Genomic DNA, 18,833 nt, shown 5'->3' with positions numbered 1-18,833 from the left:
CTGTTGCTTGCATTATTCTCAGAACTCACATCTGCTGCTATTTATCACCTAGAACAGGTTCTTTAAAATTGTGACATTTTATGATGTTATAGGACATGCATAATGCTTAGGCATAATGCATAAGACATAATTCTCCAAAACTTGGACTGTCCTAGCAAATCCAAGATGTTTAATAATCCAAGTCAAGTATAAGTGGAAATAGGAAGTACAGCCTGAACAATCCAAGGCTCAGAGAAAATATATTAACGCCTTGGTCACGTGTTTTCAAGCCTTCAAATGTCCACATCATTCTAAACATGGGGGGAGGTGTACTTAATGCATTCTTGACAATTCGCTTATTCATATTAAAGATAAATTTCATCAGAAATGTGTAAAAGACTTCAGCTATTTCAGCAAAATAGCTTCACATGCTTCCTTTGTATACATTGAGCTCCTTTCAAGAACCATAGAACTAGAGCAACAAGATGCAAAATTGTCTCAGGTAATTAAGATTAGTTTTAATCTTATAGAGTTATATGAAGACATTACTATAAAAATTAGTTTAGGTAAAAGAAAGTCATACTCTGAAAACATTTAGAAGAGTTTCATTTCAGAAACTAAACAGAGAAAAAAGTTTAAGGTAGGCGACGATGGAATACAGAATAGAATAGAATAGAATAGAATAGAATAGAATAGAATAGAATAGAATAGAATTTTTTATTGGCCAAATGTGATTGGACACACAAGGAATTTGTCTTGGTGCATATGCTCTCAGTGGCTTCTTTATCTTGGTCACACAGTGGAGGGCAACCAGAAGGCAAAGATGTTTTGAAATTGCACCCAGAGGTGCCTATCAGTATTCTATCACTTTTCTGGGCAAAATCATAAGAGAATTTGATAATTGTTCCACTAAATTTAAAGCCATCATTCCACAACCTGTTATAATCTTTTCTTTTATGTACACTGAGAGCATATGCACCAGGACAAATTCCTTGTGTGTCCAATCACACTTGGCCAATAAAATTCTATTCTATTCTATTCTATTCTATTCTAATTGATATACAGACTAATTTATAGTTTCTGTAGCAAATGATGTGAAGATTCATGTGCTGCCCTGAAATCAACAACTGCAAGGACAAGAGCACATTTTGTAAAGTATAGCTACTATTTTATTTATTTTTATTTTATTTATTTATTTGTCAAACACAATAATATATATAAGTATAAGCATGAAATAACCATACGAATTGGATACAACCAAAGGGAACATTAGGACAGGAACGGTAGGCACGTTGGTGCTCTTATGCATGCCCCTCACAGACCTCTTAGGAATGGGGTGAGGTCAACAGTAGATAGTCTTTGGTTAAAGCTTTGGGGATTTTGGGAAGAGACCACAGAGTCAGGTAGTGCATTCCAGACATTAACAACTCTATTACTGAAGTCATATTTTCTACATTCTATATTTTCTACTATAAAGATCTTACACCCATTTTCAAAATTGAATTTTAAATTATTATTTTGAGAGCTATTGTTCAAAAGCTGTCATTGTACTGCTAAAGTTGGCTGGCTAATAAATTTAAATAAATACCGTGAAAGTTACAAAACAGGATAACATATATTTGAACTATGTTGATGCATTGGTTAGAATGCAGTATTGCAGGCTAACTGTGCCCACTGCCAGGATCAGCTCAAGGTTGACTCAGCCTTCCATCCTTCCGAGGTTGGTAAAATGAAGTCCCAGATTGTTGGGGGCAATATGCTAATGTTGTAAACCAAATAGTAAGTTTACATACTATTGCTATATCATATAACCATTTCTCAACTAACATGACAGACCCATCAGTTCTTGACTGGATAGGGTACATTTTAGGAATATTGTACACTATTGAGCAATGTGATTATAGAGCAAAGCCATAGTTTGTAGCATGAATTTTAAAATATATTTTAATAATAACCTTTTGTTTCATATATAATTAATTTTAACCCAGTTATATTTAGATAAACGTACAGCCTAAGATACTAGTTTACTTACCGATACAAATTCTTCAAAATTGATTTTGCCATCCTTGTTGCTATCTGTCACTGCTATAATTTTTTCCACAATTTCACGAACTTTATAGCCAGGTAATGGAAGACTTGCTTCTTTGAAAAGATCTTGAAGTTCATAATCACTGACATATCCACTATTATCAATGTCTATAAATTCCAAAACAAAACTGCTTTGTTACTATTAATATTTCAATTATTGTTTTAAAATAATACATTTTTATTATTTTGTTATTACCTTCTTGAATTTAGGCTATCTTTAGTAATAATTTATGTTTGCTGAAGTATTATTATTTCAAACAGAATAACTGAGAATTATATTCATATTTTTAGTGGTCTTCTGTGGGCTGTGTGTATGTGGGGGTGTTATTGTTACATAACACTTTCTCATCACATCTTACGCTTTATTCATTCTGTTTTCTTATGCTTTCAGCATATTTGAAGTAACCTAAAGTTGCTAGATAATTGTATTTCTTCCCAACCTTATCTCACTTTGTACCTTTGTGTTTCTCATTTATTCCTGGTTTCCGATATGAAGTTGTGTTAACTTTCTTTGTTAACACCCTTTAGTCAGGTCCTTTGTAACCTATTTAACAACACTGGATCTTCAGATATCTCCTAGTTTTCTTTCTCATTAGTATTTTCTGATATTGCACTGCCCTTAATTTTCTTTTCAAGGTGTTTCAGTCAATTATAATATCTTTTAAGATTTTATTTTCATATTATCTTTTAATCATTTCCACTAGTTTACTGTATTAACAATGGCCATTTTAAAAACCATTAATTAAGTTGATATTTTTTCAAGTGCTTATTAAATCAAAAACTCTAACAATGCAGCCACTGCATCCAAACTTATCCTTATTTGGTATCTTTAGTAAGAGACAAATTTAAGGTAATAAATTGCCCTACTGTCCACCGCAGTTTTGACAAAATTAGTCTTTCAACTCGGATCTGGATATATCATTATAATTACTTCATGATTTTTAAAAGCTTCAATTAGCTGCTTTATAAAATCATCATGTACCTCTAATAACTGATTTGGCGGTCTGTATCAGACCCCAAGGAACATAGAACTTCTTTTAGTTTGCCATTTCAACATGCCATTTCAAATAACACTTGTGTTATTTTCAGTCCAATGGATCTCTGTGTAGGTAAGTTCATTTCTGGTATATAATCTGTTGCCTGTTCCTCTGAAATAAAGTTTTCCTATCAAATCCAACGCTCCACCAGTGGGCTTCGTCTTACTATGTTATATAATCTTTTTTATATTATACTTGCCTTTATGCCTCATTACTTCTAGCTCATCTTGTTTATTTAACCCATATTTTGTGTATTAGTGTAGAAACATTCCGTGCAGTATAATTGGTTGGACTCCTTGTGCTCAATTTCTTTTCCTTTATATCTGTCTCATATTTACTTTTTGCCAAAACAATTTTACCTTCCTTCTGTATTCAGTCTATTATATGCCAATTCATTTCTCACTAGTCATCTTACAAGTCCCTATCAATGTAAAATCTCCCATCTCTCTTCATAACCTTCCTCTAAAGCCAGAGTTGAGACCATAGATAATTAGTTGAGTTTCCCAGTCCCCATAGTATCATGGAACAAACATAGAGTGAAGCACAAATCTCTGTAACTGCTGTACAATCTGATTGTACAGCAGTTGTTTGCAGAAAGAGAAGAATATTGCTTTATTTCACTAAAATATAGATTTCAGAGTACGATGGAAAAACTCACCTCTAAAGAAACACAAATGACTGAAGTGTTCCAGTTTCTTCATTAAACTAATAAAGAAATAAAGTAATCACTGCATTCCCAACACACAAAGCCAAGATCCAGTTTTGAGGCAATACAGATTTGCTTCTTTCACAGCAACCTGACTATTCTTATATATGATGGTTATGTATGAACCAAGAGAAGGATGCCACAGAGTAATCAGTTTATTTGGCTTGCCAAACAGATTTTTAATATTTATTAAATATTAAATATAGAATACAAGAACAAGAAACAACATATCCCTGTGGTAGAAACATCTCAGTTTAGACATCTAACATAATTCACATCAAAATACATATTCCATGATCAAAGTCCATTATTGCTAGAAGTACTACCCCACTCAGCATTCTAACTTCATACCCTACTTTTGATTGTTGTACTCCATGAAATGTAGTTAAATAAAACTACCCTAATTTTCAAGCAACTGCCCAGCATGTTTATTTGTGTCCTGGCTGAACTTCGAACCCAGGATTTTCTTCCAATACTCTCATGACATGATAGTGAATATTGGGGATCAGCAGGGTTTATGTGATTGTAGCAAAATTATGGCAGTATAGCATTTCATGTGGCTGGGAAATTGTGGGAGTTGGTCCACATATCTTAAAGTTGCCACAGTTGAGAATCACTGTGTTATGTGAAATATTATTAATATTGTTATTATATATAGAATCTATTATTAAATTATCATGGAAGATATCTTGATATTATCTTTGAAGGGGATAGGATTATGAAATGAAAGTAGTAGATGTGATCAATTTTTAATTTTCTTATATCCTCAACAAGAGTCAACTAAATCTTGGAAAACATCAGCAAACTTACCTATTTTACTGAATGCTTCTTTTAGTTCTTCCAGTTCTTCTCGAGAAATCGTTGTTATGTTATTTTCCATCTTGATTTCCAGTTTTTTATGTCTGTAAATAATCAACAAGACACATTTACAAAGTACAATAAGGAAAGACATATTATTCAATTAATTGAAATATTTTTGTGATCCATCAGAATTTATACTACTCTGAGCATTAGGTATACATTTGTTTTTCTAAGTATAAGTTTCACATTATGCAAAAGTTACAGATTTTGGATTTTTTATTTCTTATCAGACAAATACAGTTATATCAATAACAATTGGGTTTATTAAATTATGCTGACAGAAGACAGAAGATTCTGCTTTCACCTGCATCAAAAGGGAAATCTTCAGTGGTATCAATGCGCTTCATACTCACTAGAAATTATGGGATTGCAGCCCAATATTTGTGGGCTAATACCTAATGCAGGAACCTAAAGTATTTTGTGCATCCCAACAATACTGAGTAACTGAGAATATTATTCAATATTTTGGGGAGAAAAAAATAAAGAATAGAATAAAGATGATCAACAAGCCTAAGGAAAAATAGAAAACAAACAAATATTTAATATTATGTTGCTGCTTGAATTTTTATCTGAGATTTTTAAATTTTGTATTGCTTGTCTCTTGCCGTTATATGCTATGTATGTACTTGAATGTACTTTTAGTGAGAGTTTTTAAAGCTGTGTTTACATACAAGCTGCTATTAAAATCATATGAATTACAAGTGGGATGTGTATTTTTTAAACTTATTACTTATGCTAATACTGTCTAGATAACGTGAACAGCAACTCATGTCTTGATCACTATATAGTAGGATTACTGTAATACATTCTACATGCCACTATCCTGGAGATAACTTGATCACTGCACGAAGATGCAAAAGCAAGATTTCTGGTGGGAAAGCCCCACCGCTCAGAATATCTACATTAGCTGGTAGATACTCTATGATCTTCTATTAGCAATACCTCTGACCTTGTAGTGGGGGAAAAATAATAGTGTTCTATTTCTCCTTATAAGGATAGAAGAAGAATATATGGTAGAAATATATTTAATTGAATGGTTATAATTTCTTGAGGAAGTTTCTACAAAATGAGGGCAAACTATAGAAGGCAATTACTAAATTCTTTGGCGGTATCTCTAGCTACTAGAAAGGGATATCACTTTTACTGGTAGAAGCCCTGTTTTAGCTGGTAGGGAAAAAATTAAAATAAATTTCATAGGACAGATTTTTAGATTTTGTTACTTTATTAATGGCCACAATGGTAGATTCGTGTGTGTGTGTTTGTGTGTTTGTATAAAATTAGACTGTAATATGTTATAATAATAACAATAACAATAACAATAATAATAATAACAACAATAATAATAATAATAATAATTTAATTTTTATACTGCCCTTCTCCCGAAGGACTCAGGGCGGTTTACAGCCAGCTAAAACCAAAAATAAATAGATACAATACAGTTAAAACCAGTATTAAAAAACCTATTAAATTTGGCCCATAATTAAAATACATTAAAACCATAAAAACCCCATTAAAATTAGTAATCATAGTAATAATGATAATAATCATAATAATTATTATGCCAGTCCTGCGCGGAAAAATAGATACGTCTTCAGCTCGCGGCAAAAGATCCGGAGGTCAGGAAGTTGTTGAAGTCCTGGGGGAAGCTCATTCCAGAGGGTGGGAGCCCCCACAGAGAAGGCCCTCCCCCTGGGGGCCGCCAGCCGACATTGTTTGGCTGACGGCACCCTGAGGAGGCCCTCCCTATGGGAGCGCACGGGTCGGTGGAAGGCAAATGGTAGCAGTAGGTGGTCCTGTAGATAACCCAGTCCTAAGCCATGGAGCGCTTTAAAGGTGGTAACCAACACCTTGAAGTGCACCCAGAAGACCACAGGCAGCCAGTGCAGCTTGCGCAGGAGAGGTGTTATATGGGAGCCACTTGTAGCTCCCTCTATCACCCGCGCAGCTGCATTCTGGACCAACTGGAGCCTCCGGGTGCTCTTCAAGGGGAGCCCCATGTAGAGAGCATTGCAGTAGTCCAGGCGAGAAGTGATGAGGGCATGAGTGACTGTGCATAAGGCATCCCGGTCTAGAAAGGGGCGCAACTGGCGAATCAGGCGTACCTGATAGAAAGCTCTCCTGGAGACGGTTGTCAGGTGTTCTTCGAAAGACAACCGCTCATCCAGGAGAACGCCTAAGTTGCACACCCTCTCCATCAGGGCCAATGACTCACCCCCAACAGTCAGCTGCAACTGCAGCTGACTGTATCGGGATGCTGGCATCCACAGCCACTCCGTCTTGGAGGAGTTGAGTTTGAGCCTGTTTCTCCCCATCCAGACCCGCACGGCCTCCAGACACCAGGACAACACTTCGACAGCTTCGTTGGGGTGGTTAGGGGTGGAAATGTACAGCTGAGTGTCATCAGCGTACAGCTGGTACCTCACCCCGAAACCACTGATGATCTCACCCAACAGCTTCATATAGATATTGAACAGGAGAGGCGAGAGAACCGACCCCTGCGGCACCCCACATGAGGCGCCTCGCGGTCGATCTCTGCCCTCCTGCCAACACCGTCTGCGACTGGTCGGAGAGATAGGAGGAGAACCACTGAAGAACGGTGCCTCCCACTCCTAAACTCCCCAACCGATGCAGCAGGATACCATGGTCGATGGTATCAAAAGCCGCTGAGAGATCTAATAGGACCAGGGCAGAGGAATGACCCCTGTCCCGAGCCCTCCAGAGATCATCAACCAACGCGACCAAAGCCGTCTCTGTGCTGTACCCAGGCCGGAAGCCAGACTGGAATGGGTCCAGATAGACAGATTCATCCAGGTACTGGGGTAACTGACGTGCCACCACACTCTCAACAAACTTCGCCACAAATCGAATATTGGAGACGGGACGGTAATTCCCAAAACAGCTGGGTCCAGGGAGGGCTTCTTGAGGAGGGGCCGCACCACCGCCTCTTTCAAGGCGGTAGGAACAACACCCTCCATCAAAGAAGCGTTAATAATCCCCTGAAGCCAGCCTCGTGTCACCTCCTGTGTGGCCCACACCAACCAGGAGGGGCACGGGTCCAGTAAACATGTGGTGGCATTCAGCCTTCCCAGCAACCTGTCCATGTCCTCGAGAGCCACAGTATCAAATTCATCCAAGATGGTCTCAACAAGACTTGTCTCTGTCATCTCACCTGAATCTACCCAATTTTGGTCCAATCCGTCCCGAAGCTGAGCGATTTTATCGTGCAGATACTTACTAAAATCCTCGGCATACCCCTGCAAGGGATCATCCCGCACCTCCTGATGCAGGAGGGAACGGGTCACCCTAAACAGGGCGGCCGGGCGGTTATCTGCCGATGCAATAAGGGAGGAAACGTAAGCACACTTGGCCTCCCTCAATGCCACTAGGTAGGTCTGAATGTATGACCTAACTAGTGTTCGGTCAGCTTCCGAACGGCTGGACCTCCAAACACTCTCTAGGCGTCTTTTCTGGCACTTTATCTCCCTCAGCTCCTCGGAAAACCAAGGAGCCGGTTGAGATCTACACCGGGTCAGAGGCCGCAAAGGCACAACACAGTCCAAAGCTCCAGCCACGGCCCGTTCCCAGGCCGCGACTAGCTCTTCGGCCGAGCCGTGGGCTAGATCCTCAGGGAATGACCCAAGCTCCGTCAGGAACCTCTCCGGGTCCATCAGGCACCTGGGACGGAACCAACGCATTGGCCCCATCTCCCTGCGGTATTGAGTGGCGGTCCGGAAGTCCAGACGAAGAAGCGAATGATCTGACCATGACAGAGGTTCAGTAATTAAGTCTCCTAGCTCCAGATCATTCAACCACTGTCCAGAGACAAAAATTAGATCCATTGTGCTTCCCCCAGTGTGAGTGGGGCTGTTAACTAATTGGGTCAGGTCCATGGCCGTCATGGAGGCTATGAACTCCCGAGCTGTCATTGATGCAACACCGGTCGATGGCAAGTTGAAATCCCCCATGACCATAAGTCTAGGGGTATCAACCGCCATCCCGGCTATCACCTCTAACAGCTCGGTCAGGGCTGCTGTCACGCAGCAAGGAGCCAGGTACGTGATCAGCAAGCCCACCTGCATCCTACGTCCCCACTTCACATAGAGGGATTCACAACCAGCTATCTGAGGTACAGTGGCCTCCCTCGGCTCTAGACTCTCCTTAATAACCACCGCCACCCCCGACCCCTACCTTGGGCCCTCGGAAACCCGGTGGGAACATTTCTACAAGGGGGACTCCCCCTTCCGTGCCCAACCAAGTCTCCGAAATACCCATAAGGTCCGCGGCCCCCCCGTATAAGATCATAAATCAGGGGGGCTTTATTCACCACGGACCGTACATTACATAGCATCAGCCGAAGGTCCAAGCCCTGAGGAATCTGGCCACTCGGGGAACGGGAGAAGTCTGAGGGGCCGGAGCACGCGATTGCTCTTAAACAGCGAGCGCGCACCCCCCAAACATGATACGGCCCCCTGCTTCCGCCATATCTGCCCCTCCCACTTACCGTGCCGATGGAACCACCCTCATGGACTTGAAAATGAGCCTCCCCCTTTTCCCCCGAACCTGCTAAAATAGTGCCGCAAGCATTCGCAAGAACTGGCTCCCTCCCCGACGGGTTTCCCCCAACACCCGTCTCTACCCTCCCCCACCTTAAAAGCCCCTTATTTAAAAAACCCCAAAGGTTCTTCTTGGACGCATGCCACCTCTCCGGGTCCCAAGACACGTCATTGAAGTAGGACCTCGATAGCGTGGAGGGCCATTCCTGCGAGACGGAGGAATCCTGCAGGCCAAAGAGTTCAATTGGAGACTATCGCATATAAAGCAAATCGGCACATGAGTGAGTCCATCCCAGCTGTCCTTGATGTTATAATAGTCTGGATGAAGCCAGTAACGTAAAACCAGCGTACGATGAAATTAGGATAGTCGCTCCTCCATGGTAGGCCCCCCCTTCAGGCTGTTGTAAAAAAGTCGCTGCCGCCAGTATTCTCAACCTTACACCCACTCTAAACCCACCACGTGTGGGGGGGGGGGAGCAGGATCAGGCAGGCAATCAAACGTCACCCAGGCCCCTACAGTTCTCATGATCCTGAGTTGGCGGTCCCGACCGCCTAAACCCCCACCCAAGCTCCAGAGACCGGAATCCAGAAAACTGGAGTCTAGAGTCAAGAGTCCAAGAGGGGGAGGAAGGGGAAGTCTCCATGGCCGAGCACACCACCACTGTCACCACTGTCACCATCCTCCCAGCCTGGTCCAACCTGGTCCAAATACCCAGACCTCAGGCAAGCAGACAGCACAAACGGGTCCAGATGAAAACGCCCGAGGAGGAGGAGGGAGGAGGAAGGGGCCAACCGCCACTGCCGCTGAGGAAGCTCCACTGCCGTCATCACCATCCAGACGATGCCGCAGCCGTCTTTGCCGCGGCGGCCATGGCAGCCCCCCCCACACAACCAAACTCCGCGGGGGGAGACCTTGCTGGGGGCTACCTCCTCCGCCGATTCCATCACTGCCCCCTCCATGAGAATCCTGAGGGGATCCTCGTCGTCGTCCAAAACGCCATGGTCGACGCTGCAGCGAAAGAACAAGGCCGAAGCGCCGACCCGCCCTGGCCCTGCGCCTTAAAAATGGCCGCCGCCATTCGCCGCTCACCCCCCCGGCCCCGTTCTCAACAGCCGCGAGCTTCCAGAAGTTAAAAAACCTCTCCCGCAACTGCCGAGAAGGTCTTCTCACTGGGCCAGGGGGCATAGACGACCAGGTCGGCAGCCAAGATGCTCCATCGGCTGAGACGTCCTCATCCTGCCTCTCCGAGAACTCAGCAAGCTGCCATCTTGGACATGCGCAGAACCTAGAACCTTATATATAAGGTTTATATATACTTTATAAACCTTATGTTTATAAAGTATTATTTCTGTACTTACTGTAAGTATAGTAAGTACAGAAATACTTTATAATCATAACATATTACAGTGATGAGTAGTAATTGAATTGATGCAAAATTGAGAATCATATAAAATAGAATATCATGTTATAAAATAAATGTAAATTGCCAAATGTATTGTCTGTAAGGAATGTCAATTGTTTCCACTCATTCTTTATACACATAAATACAGATGTATATAACAATAAGATTTTTCCCACCTCTGTTTCAGAGCAAAATAAAGAAATCTCACTTTTATATTTTGCTTCTGCAGAATGTACTTTATAACACTTTATAATTTATCAAGATAATTTCATTTATTTCTTCACTAATTTGATCTTAACCTATATTATAATTGCCAAAAGGTCACAATCCAATAAAGATTCAATAAATAAAACAATAAATTGGATTTGTGCAATTACATTTGTTTCTGTTGTTTGGATTAAAATTATCTCTGGTTACAAGCTGCATGCTATGAATACATTTGGAGGGGAAGGAATGTTAGTATATCCAATGAGCCAAGAACAGAAATTACATCAAGTGACAAATAACATTAAATACATCATAACACAAAATTTTCAATTTAACTATTTAGCTATCATACTTATATTCATAGTAATATCACCTGCTGTAAATGAACACATTTTGATATAACTAACAGTGACTTGAAAGTATTGTATAGCACTGTAAGTCCATGTAGTAATTTCAGAAGGTTTAATGTATATAAAAGAGTTGCGAATGTTAGCATTCCACCACTAATAATATCTCCTACTTATATATATATTTTTCTATTCTTTGCTATTTTTAAATTCTCATGATTTGAATACTAGTAACATGGCGGATTCACATATATTATCTAGTCATAGTTTAGTTTACTCATGGTTTAATAGGCCAGTCTGGTATACAAACCATAAAATATACTTTATATGGCACAATCTCTATAGTTTTGATATATCCGGCCCATAGGCATCCATTCTGAAATTATAATATAAAAATCAGACAAAATTATTATTCCTTTGTTGCTTGCTTTAATTTATCAACATATATTATAATTTACAATATTTAATATAGTATAACTTTTATTTAAGCTATTATATTTTAAGTTACCATGTGAATTTTAAACTCTTTCTCCACACCCAATCCACTGTGTCAGACTGATCTTCTCCCTACTATAGCTTGAAGGTTAAAGAAGCAGAGCATGGCAACGTTCCTATCAGTTTGATTCTGGTCATTTCACCCTTAATGTCAGAAAGCAGCTTATTTCTGTTATAAACAATAATTATTCCAAAACTTTAAATGTAAGTGTAGCCTATGAAATTGCATTTATGTAACACTTCTTTTTAGAAGGTCAGAGTACATTTTTCTCATCCCTTTTTTTCCCTGCTTAATCCTCTTAACTACCCTCTTAAAAGTCAAATAGTTAATTAGTTAAAATCTTCTAGTGGACCTCCCAACAGACCTCAAAATGTTCTACTGTAATGACATCCATGTCCACAAAGGAAGTGAGGTAGATCTGTACAAGAGGGAAAGCTTTTTTTCTGGTGATTCCCATTTTACAGATTTCCTTCCAAGAAAGGCTCAAATGGCACCCTATTAGCATTTTGGTATCTGGTGAAAACCTTTCTATTTCCCAGGCTTTTTAGTTGACTTTTAATTAGTTTTTAATTTGTATTAATGCATTAATTATTTTGCAATTTGTATTAATGCATTGATTTGTATTGATTTAGATTCTGAATGACTATTACTGCTACCTTCTGTATATTATGCTTTCATTTTGCATTTTGTTTTATATTATTGTATATATACCGTTTAGGAATTTGACAGCCAGAGACTCATTGACTAACCCATGGTATTCTAATGGACTTTGGGGATATCTACAGTAATGGCCAACATTCTAATAATTATGACTAGTGATGTATGAGAGATTCCTGCCCGTAGATCCATTTTATTTTTGTTGACACATCTGATGAAATAACATCAAATAAAATGAAGCCTCAAAATTTATTTATTTTTATATAGATTTTGTCAGATAACTATCTCACAGTACAACAGCAGCTATGGCACAGCAAAATTTATCCAGTCAGACACTCTCCCAGAATAAACACTTCACAAAACAGTAACACAGATCACCACGTCCTGGTCAAACATCTGCTAACCATTTTTATAGCATTCCACTGTCACAAAAGGTTACTGGGATATTGCCACTTTTTTTTTTATGTTGCCCTCCCCCACCCAATTAAAAATCCATATGGGTTTTTCAGGGTCAGTGCCACTGTGTGCCACTATGCAGAGCAAAGGGAGATTCCATTATTTCTCCCTAACTATTTGAGGAAGGATGAAAATGAAGATAAGTAGCTAAATCAGTGTCATTTTGCAGAGTTGCTCTTATTGTAGATGAAGCTTTGTGGTGGTAAAAAAGAAGAATGACACTCTTTTTTCCTCACCAATCCCACCTAGGGCACAAGATGACTGGAATTCTGATCACACCCACTGTGTCATAGGCAAAGAACAGAATTTACCACACTATATCATTGAAAGCATAACGTTCTTTACTGGAAAAAAATGGCATGACTTATAAATTGGAATTAATGGGCCTGTTTGCATGTCAGAAATGACCGAGCAATCCCTTCCCCCAATCAATTCATTACCTTGTAGCTTGTTACAGCAAATAATACGGATTACCGGATGTGTTTGGGATTATATCTAACTTCCTCTGGATTAATTGGCTAGGTTTTAGAGTCTGTGTATCACACTTCCCTCCCCATGACCCAGTTAAGTATGTCATGCACACAGAGGAAATAAATCAAATAAAACATGAGTAGAAAATTTACTTATTTCTAAATGTAAATACCACTAATTTTATTTAAGTGCAAGATTAAAATACAGTCACCCATTTCACCTATAGTTAATAAAACTCATTTGCTTTCACTTCATTTTAAAAATGCAAGATATTTTTCTGCATTCCTGGGTGACAGCTTCATGAAACTAAAATACAAAAAATAAAAACACTCCATATAGATATAATAGCTACATTTGTTTTTACTTATATCTTGTAAATCTGATTATTCAATCACTTTCACAATCCAACTTTTTGAATTTTATTGCTCTTCAATCTAACTAATTAAAAGTCCACATATAACCAAATTATTCAATTATCTGTGCTTCTAACTTCACATAGCATGTATCTAATGACATAGACTGGCCTATAAAAGCATATGCCATAATCAAATTGTTAATGCACCCTAAATTTCCTTGTTGGTTTTGATGCAATAAACTATCATTTTAGAAAAGTTTAAGAGCTGTGGTGGTTCAGTGGTTAGAATGCAGTATTTTAAGCTAACGCTACCCACTGCCAGGAGTTCGATCCTGATTGATTCAAGTTCATCCTTCCATCCTTTCGAGACCAATAAAATGAGGAGCAGATTGTTCAGGGCAATATGCTGACCATCCTTTTGAGGTCAGTAAAATGAGGAGACAGATTGTTCAGTGCAATATGCTGACTATGTAAACTGGCTAGAGAGTGCTGTAAAGCATTATGAAATGGTATTTAAGTGCTACTGCTAAGATGATAAAGTAGTATGTGTTTGTGTGTGTGTTTCCTGTATCTACATCTTAATGACCTTGATTGATTTTGAAAAGTAGCATCAAATATGATTAAGTCTTGGATAAGATAACTAGCTATGTTAACTAATAAACATTATTACTTGAAATACGAAGTCCTTATTTGGACTGATTGTTACTGTCCAGCTTTCTGTGATGATTTATGCAATATCAAAAGCATATGTATAAAATTTGGTCTGGCTTCCGATTCTGCTGTGATTTACCAGTTACCTGCATTGTTAATTTGGCTATTATAGCAATAACATCCTAGAACCAGCAGGACTGGTATTAAAAGTGGATTATATGAAAATAAAAATATTAATGAATAGTAATGTTCTGGAGAAACTTTAAAAGTTTCTTCAGAACATTACTATAGGCCTAGGTCAAAACTAAGCAGGTTATATTATATTATACACTTGCATGAAAGGAAAGGTGATCACCTGATACAGTTATGATTATGAATATAGCATTAAGCATTATCAGGATTTCCTTTTTTTAATTTGTTTGGTTAGATATAGAAATCTTCTTGATACATAGCTTTCAATAGCAAATTATTCCTTAATCAGTACTGATTACAAAACTGCATAACATGCTTTTTTCACATCTTTTGAAGAACAGTCAGTTTAAACTTCTAAGAAAGATGTGCACAGATTTTTTTTTTTACATTTTTTCCTTGATTTTAGTTGTGTCAATTACTCTTACTTTTGCTACAGTAGTTGTAGGCTGCTTTGAGTGCGGGAAATAATATACCAAGAATAATGTTTTTCTCCAACATTCATCTAACCACAAAATTTAAAGAATGATTCAATTTTGTTTATAATTTCTGCCAGAAATCAGTAAAACTTAACATTTCATTTTATAGTGAACTAGAAACTTTTAATCATTAACACCCTTTAGTCTTGCAATAAGTTGGCTACTATAATGACTCTCCAGAAGCTAATAAAATTGTAATTAATACAAATGTGCAAATACTCTATATTAGCAAGCAAATTTTGTACCCTCAAATGATGGGAGTTAGTGATAATTTGAAGGCTTATTTATACTATTAAAAAAATTCAAAGGCTTCCTTTCCTAATATTAATTATTCAGGAATATATCCTTTGGTGAATTGTTAATTTTTGCAAAATTCTATATGGCTCAAAATATTATTCGATTAGATTACTAAAATAATGTACAGCAATCAAAACAGGATTTTCCATCAACAAAATAATTTAATTTTCGTACTTCAGGGTTTTAATATTTTTTTCCTTTTTTAAACTTTGATTGCAATTTGGGTTTGAAATTTTCCTCTCAAAGAAAAGAAAACATAAGACTGACACAACAATTAGCCAAACACCCACACAGACATCTGCCAAAACCAAAGAACTGGTTACTCCTGAAGTTAATTCAACATAACATTGTTCATGCCTGTCTGACAAGAGTTTAATGAATTTCACAGTACAGTACACTCAAGGTATGCATCTCTAAAGCAGCATTAAGTCCATATGAAGCCCATTGTCAAAAGCCAAGAATAAATCAAAATTTATCCATGGGCTGTCAGACTCCTGAATGCCACATGACATCATAAGTATGTAGCATGATAGACTTGCAGGGCCGGTGCAACTTGCAACATGCTCATATTGGCACATTATAATGTAATGTTATGCACAGATATGTATAGAGAATTATGTGTTTGTTAATATGATTTACTGGGTTAGGGATTTTCTTTTTTTCACTGTGAGTTATTGAGATATATTGTGTTGGGGGAGGGTGCACTAAGGGAGGCTCAGCCAATCTCATTGTACACATGTTGTGCATTGACAATAAAGATTTGAAATTGAAATGGAACTGAAAATTTTAAATACTAGCTTTCAAATACTGATACTGACTTTTAACTTGGTTAGACAATTACAAATCAAACATGAACTTATAATTCTTAATACCTAGAGTTCTGTTAAAAAGTACTGAATCCTTTTAGGTTTTTCTTTTAGGTTTTTGCAAAAATTCTTTTTAGAATTTTTGCATAACAAAATTATATTATACTATTCTGATATATAGAATAGAATAGAATAGAATAGAATAGAATAGAATAGAATAGAATAGAATTCTTTATTGGCCAAGTGTGAGTGGACACACAAGGAATTTGTCTTTGGTGCATACGCTCTCAGCGTACATAAAAGAAAGGGTTATATAAAGGGAGCACGGTGTGAAAATGCAATAGCAACGCTTATTGCTTTTTAAATTTATATCATACATAAAATAAACCAACATGCAATGTCCATGTGTACAAAAGTAATTGCCTTTTTAAATGCAGTACTGAATTGTACAACTTTTAGCTGCTGCAACAACAACTAAATATCTGTTCTAATTGATGACCAATCTCTCACACTGTTGTGTAAGAATTTTCACTAATCGCTCCTTGATCAATTGCTTTAGCCCAATAACATTTTAGATCCTGCCACAGTGTGCCTAGGGAATATAAGTTTGCAATGAGGACTTAAGTATTTCAAAATACTGAATATGTTGCTATACTACTACAATCTGGCAGGCATCATTTTTTTTAAAAAAGCTTCTCTCTCTCTCTCTCTCTCTCTCTCTCTCTCTTCCATAGTTTATAGATTTCTAGACTAATTTAATTTTAGAAGACTTTCCCATGCTCTAGGGCTGGTAAACATAGTTGAATTGCAAAGCCAAGTAAGGCAATGAATAAATACACTTTAAGCACACTTAATTTATGACAATACTTACAATGTTACAGAATAAACATTTTACTCATAGCAACGTCATATCAGTCTCTTCTGGATGGATGACAAAAGCGCACACCACCTAATTCTTCAGACATTCACTACCTAATTCTTCAGACATTCATTGTGATTCAAAGGTCAAAGATAATACTAAGGATGGGACTTGTAAATCACGGCAAAAGAAATGGCACTATATTATATGCGGTAATTTAGGAATTCAGGGGCTTATGCTATTATTTTTAAATCTTTATAAATGGTTTTAAGAGAAAGGCTCATTCTACATTTCCAAACAAAACCTCTGAAGTTTCTAGCAACCAATCATCCATTACTAACCATTTACAGCTAAAACATTTTTGAAGAATGCCACATTCAACAGTTTTGCTATCACTAAATGTTACACATTTTGTTGTAAAGTGGGAGCTGTTCTCTTCCCAAAAGGATGTGCCATTCCCCTGCTAGCTTAAAGAGAGACAAAGAGAACAGCAGAAACTGTACACCCAGCACTCTTGGGAATGTGGGACCTCATGTTTCTTTTTCTCTCTTGACCTACTTTGGGAGAGAAAGACAGTAGAAGCATTGACTGGCTGTGATCAAAATCTGCCATAGCAAATGCATAGAGAGATCATGGTGAAGAAGAAAAAGTAATAGATACACAGGGGGAGTAGAAAAGAACATCTGTGACTCTTAACAGAGCCTGAAGCTACCAGCATGCTTGTAAATGAAAGCTATTAGGAAAATTACAGGCTTATACTTCTAAACCACATGATTCTGATGAAGAATGCATTTGGCAGCAAAATGCTAGGAACTCTGGTAAAGTCACTTAGGATAAAGAGAAAGAATTACTAATGACAGGGAAGAGCGTGTAAAGGAAATCCAGAAAGGAGTTGTCTTATGCATATAAATTACACACTGGGTCTAACTAAAAATATGAACTGAATAGCAGTGAGCCAGATTTTGGACTGAAACATTTTAAAGGATTTAATTAGTCAGCAAGTTCCTATAATTATACCAATGTTAATGATCTAAAAACTTCCCAAATGTGCTATCCATATCCATCATCCACTTTACACAGTTTTCAATTGTGCTATATTATAAGCAAAGATGAACTTCATTTCTCAAATCCTTTGTTCAGAACAAAAATTGCTGTAGCATTCTGGCTAACAAAAAAGTATATTGTTATTCTAGCTATTTTAAAATTTGAGACTATGCATTGTCATATCCAGAACTCAACTTAATTAGACAAAACTTGTTTACACTGATTTACATGTAACAAGATAAGTAGGCTGAGCTATAGTAGATTGAGGTATCATTCCAGTGGATATGACTTTAAGAGTGATTGCTCTATTAGGAGCCGCAAAGTAGCTGTTGGGATACTTGAGCAGATAGATGAGAGATACAATAACAACTCCTGACTGATCTCTTCTCTGCAGCTACTTCTTTCAGTGGGTGAGGAGGTTCTTCACTGAGTATTTCAGCAGTCTGAAATACTTCTGTAGGTAAAATAGAGGTATCAAGAACTATTCTTTGCCTTAAGGATCAAAATATATCAGAACAATTTTGCTAACTGGAATCCAGAACCTTGTGCTTTCTGAATATCTTATACAGCAATTTATAGCCCAAAACTTCACGGTTTGACCCTGACACTTTTTCCTTCATCCCTTTAAGAGAACCATCTGTCTTGACCTGGCTCATATTATGCTAAATGGACTGCTACTAATGGTAATACCATTACTACTATAGTAATGGTATGCTATGCCATTACAAAATAGCATAACATATGAGATCAGCAATAGAGTATTTGTTCTCAAGAGGCAGATATTCTTATGATGCTACATTTCAATATATACTGTACATTTTATTTTTATTTATTTATTTATTTTGTCACACAGTATATATAAGCATAAGCATATAATAACTATACAATATAT

General features: G+C 37.8%; 1 protein-coding gene across 2 annotated transcripts in view; it reads right to left on the bottom strand.

Moving 5' to 3' along the window:
- PLS1 (plastin 1) overlaps positions 1-18,833 on the bottom strand; it is a 74,408-nt gene that overhangs the window by 49,006 nt on the left and 6,569 nt on the right. The window contains exons 3-5 of one of the 2 annotated variants that reach the window (XM_058188476.1): positions 4,621-4,712; positions 3,763-3,809; positions 2,012-2,175 (exon numbers count right to left, since the gene is read on the bottom strand). In XM_058188476.1, coding sequence (XP_058044459.1) covers positions 2,012-2,175; positions 3,763-3,805 — 207 coding nt within the window. In that variant the 5' untranslated portion in view covers positions 3,806-3,809; positions 4,621-4,712. The remainder of the gene's footprint in view (positions 1-2,011; positions 2,176-3,762; positions 3,810-4,620; positions 4,713-18,833) is intronic. The other variant, XM_058188475.1, reaches the window with a different exon arrangement.

Source organism: Ahaetulla prasina, chromosome 6 (assembly GCF_028640845.1).
Source record: "Ahaetulla prasina isolate Xishuangbanna chromosome 6, ASM2864084v1, whole genome shotgun sequence".
NCBI lineage: Eukaryota > Metazoa > Chordata > Lepidosauria > Squamata > Colubridae > Ahaetulla > Ahaetulla prasina.
Note: the sequence above shows the minus strand (reverse complement) of the source record. Positions and strands in the feature narration are given on the sequence as shown.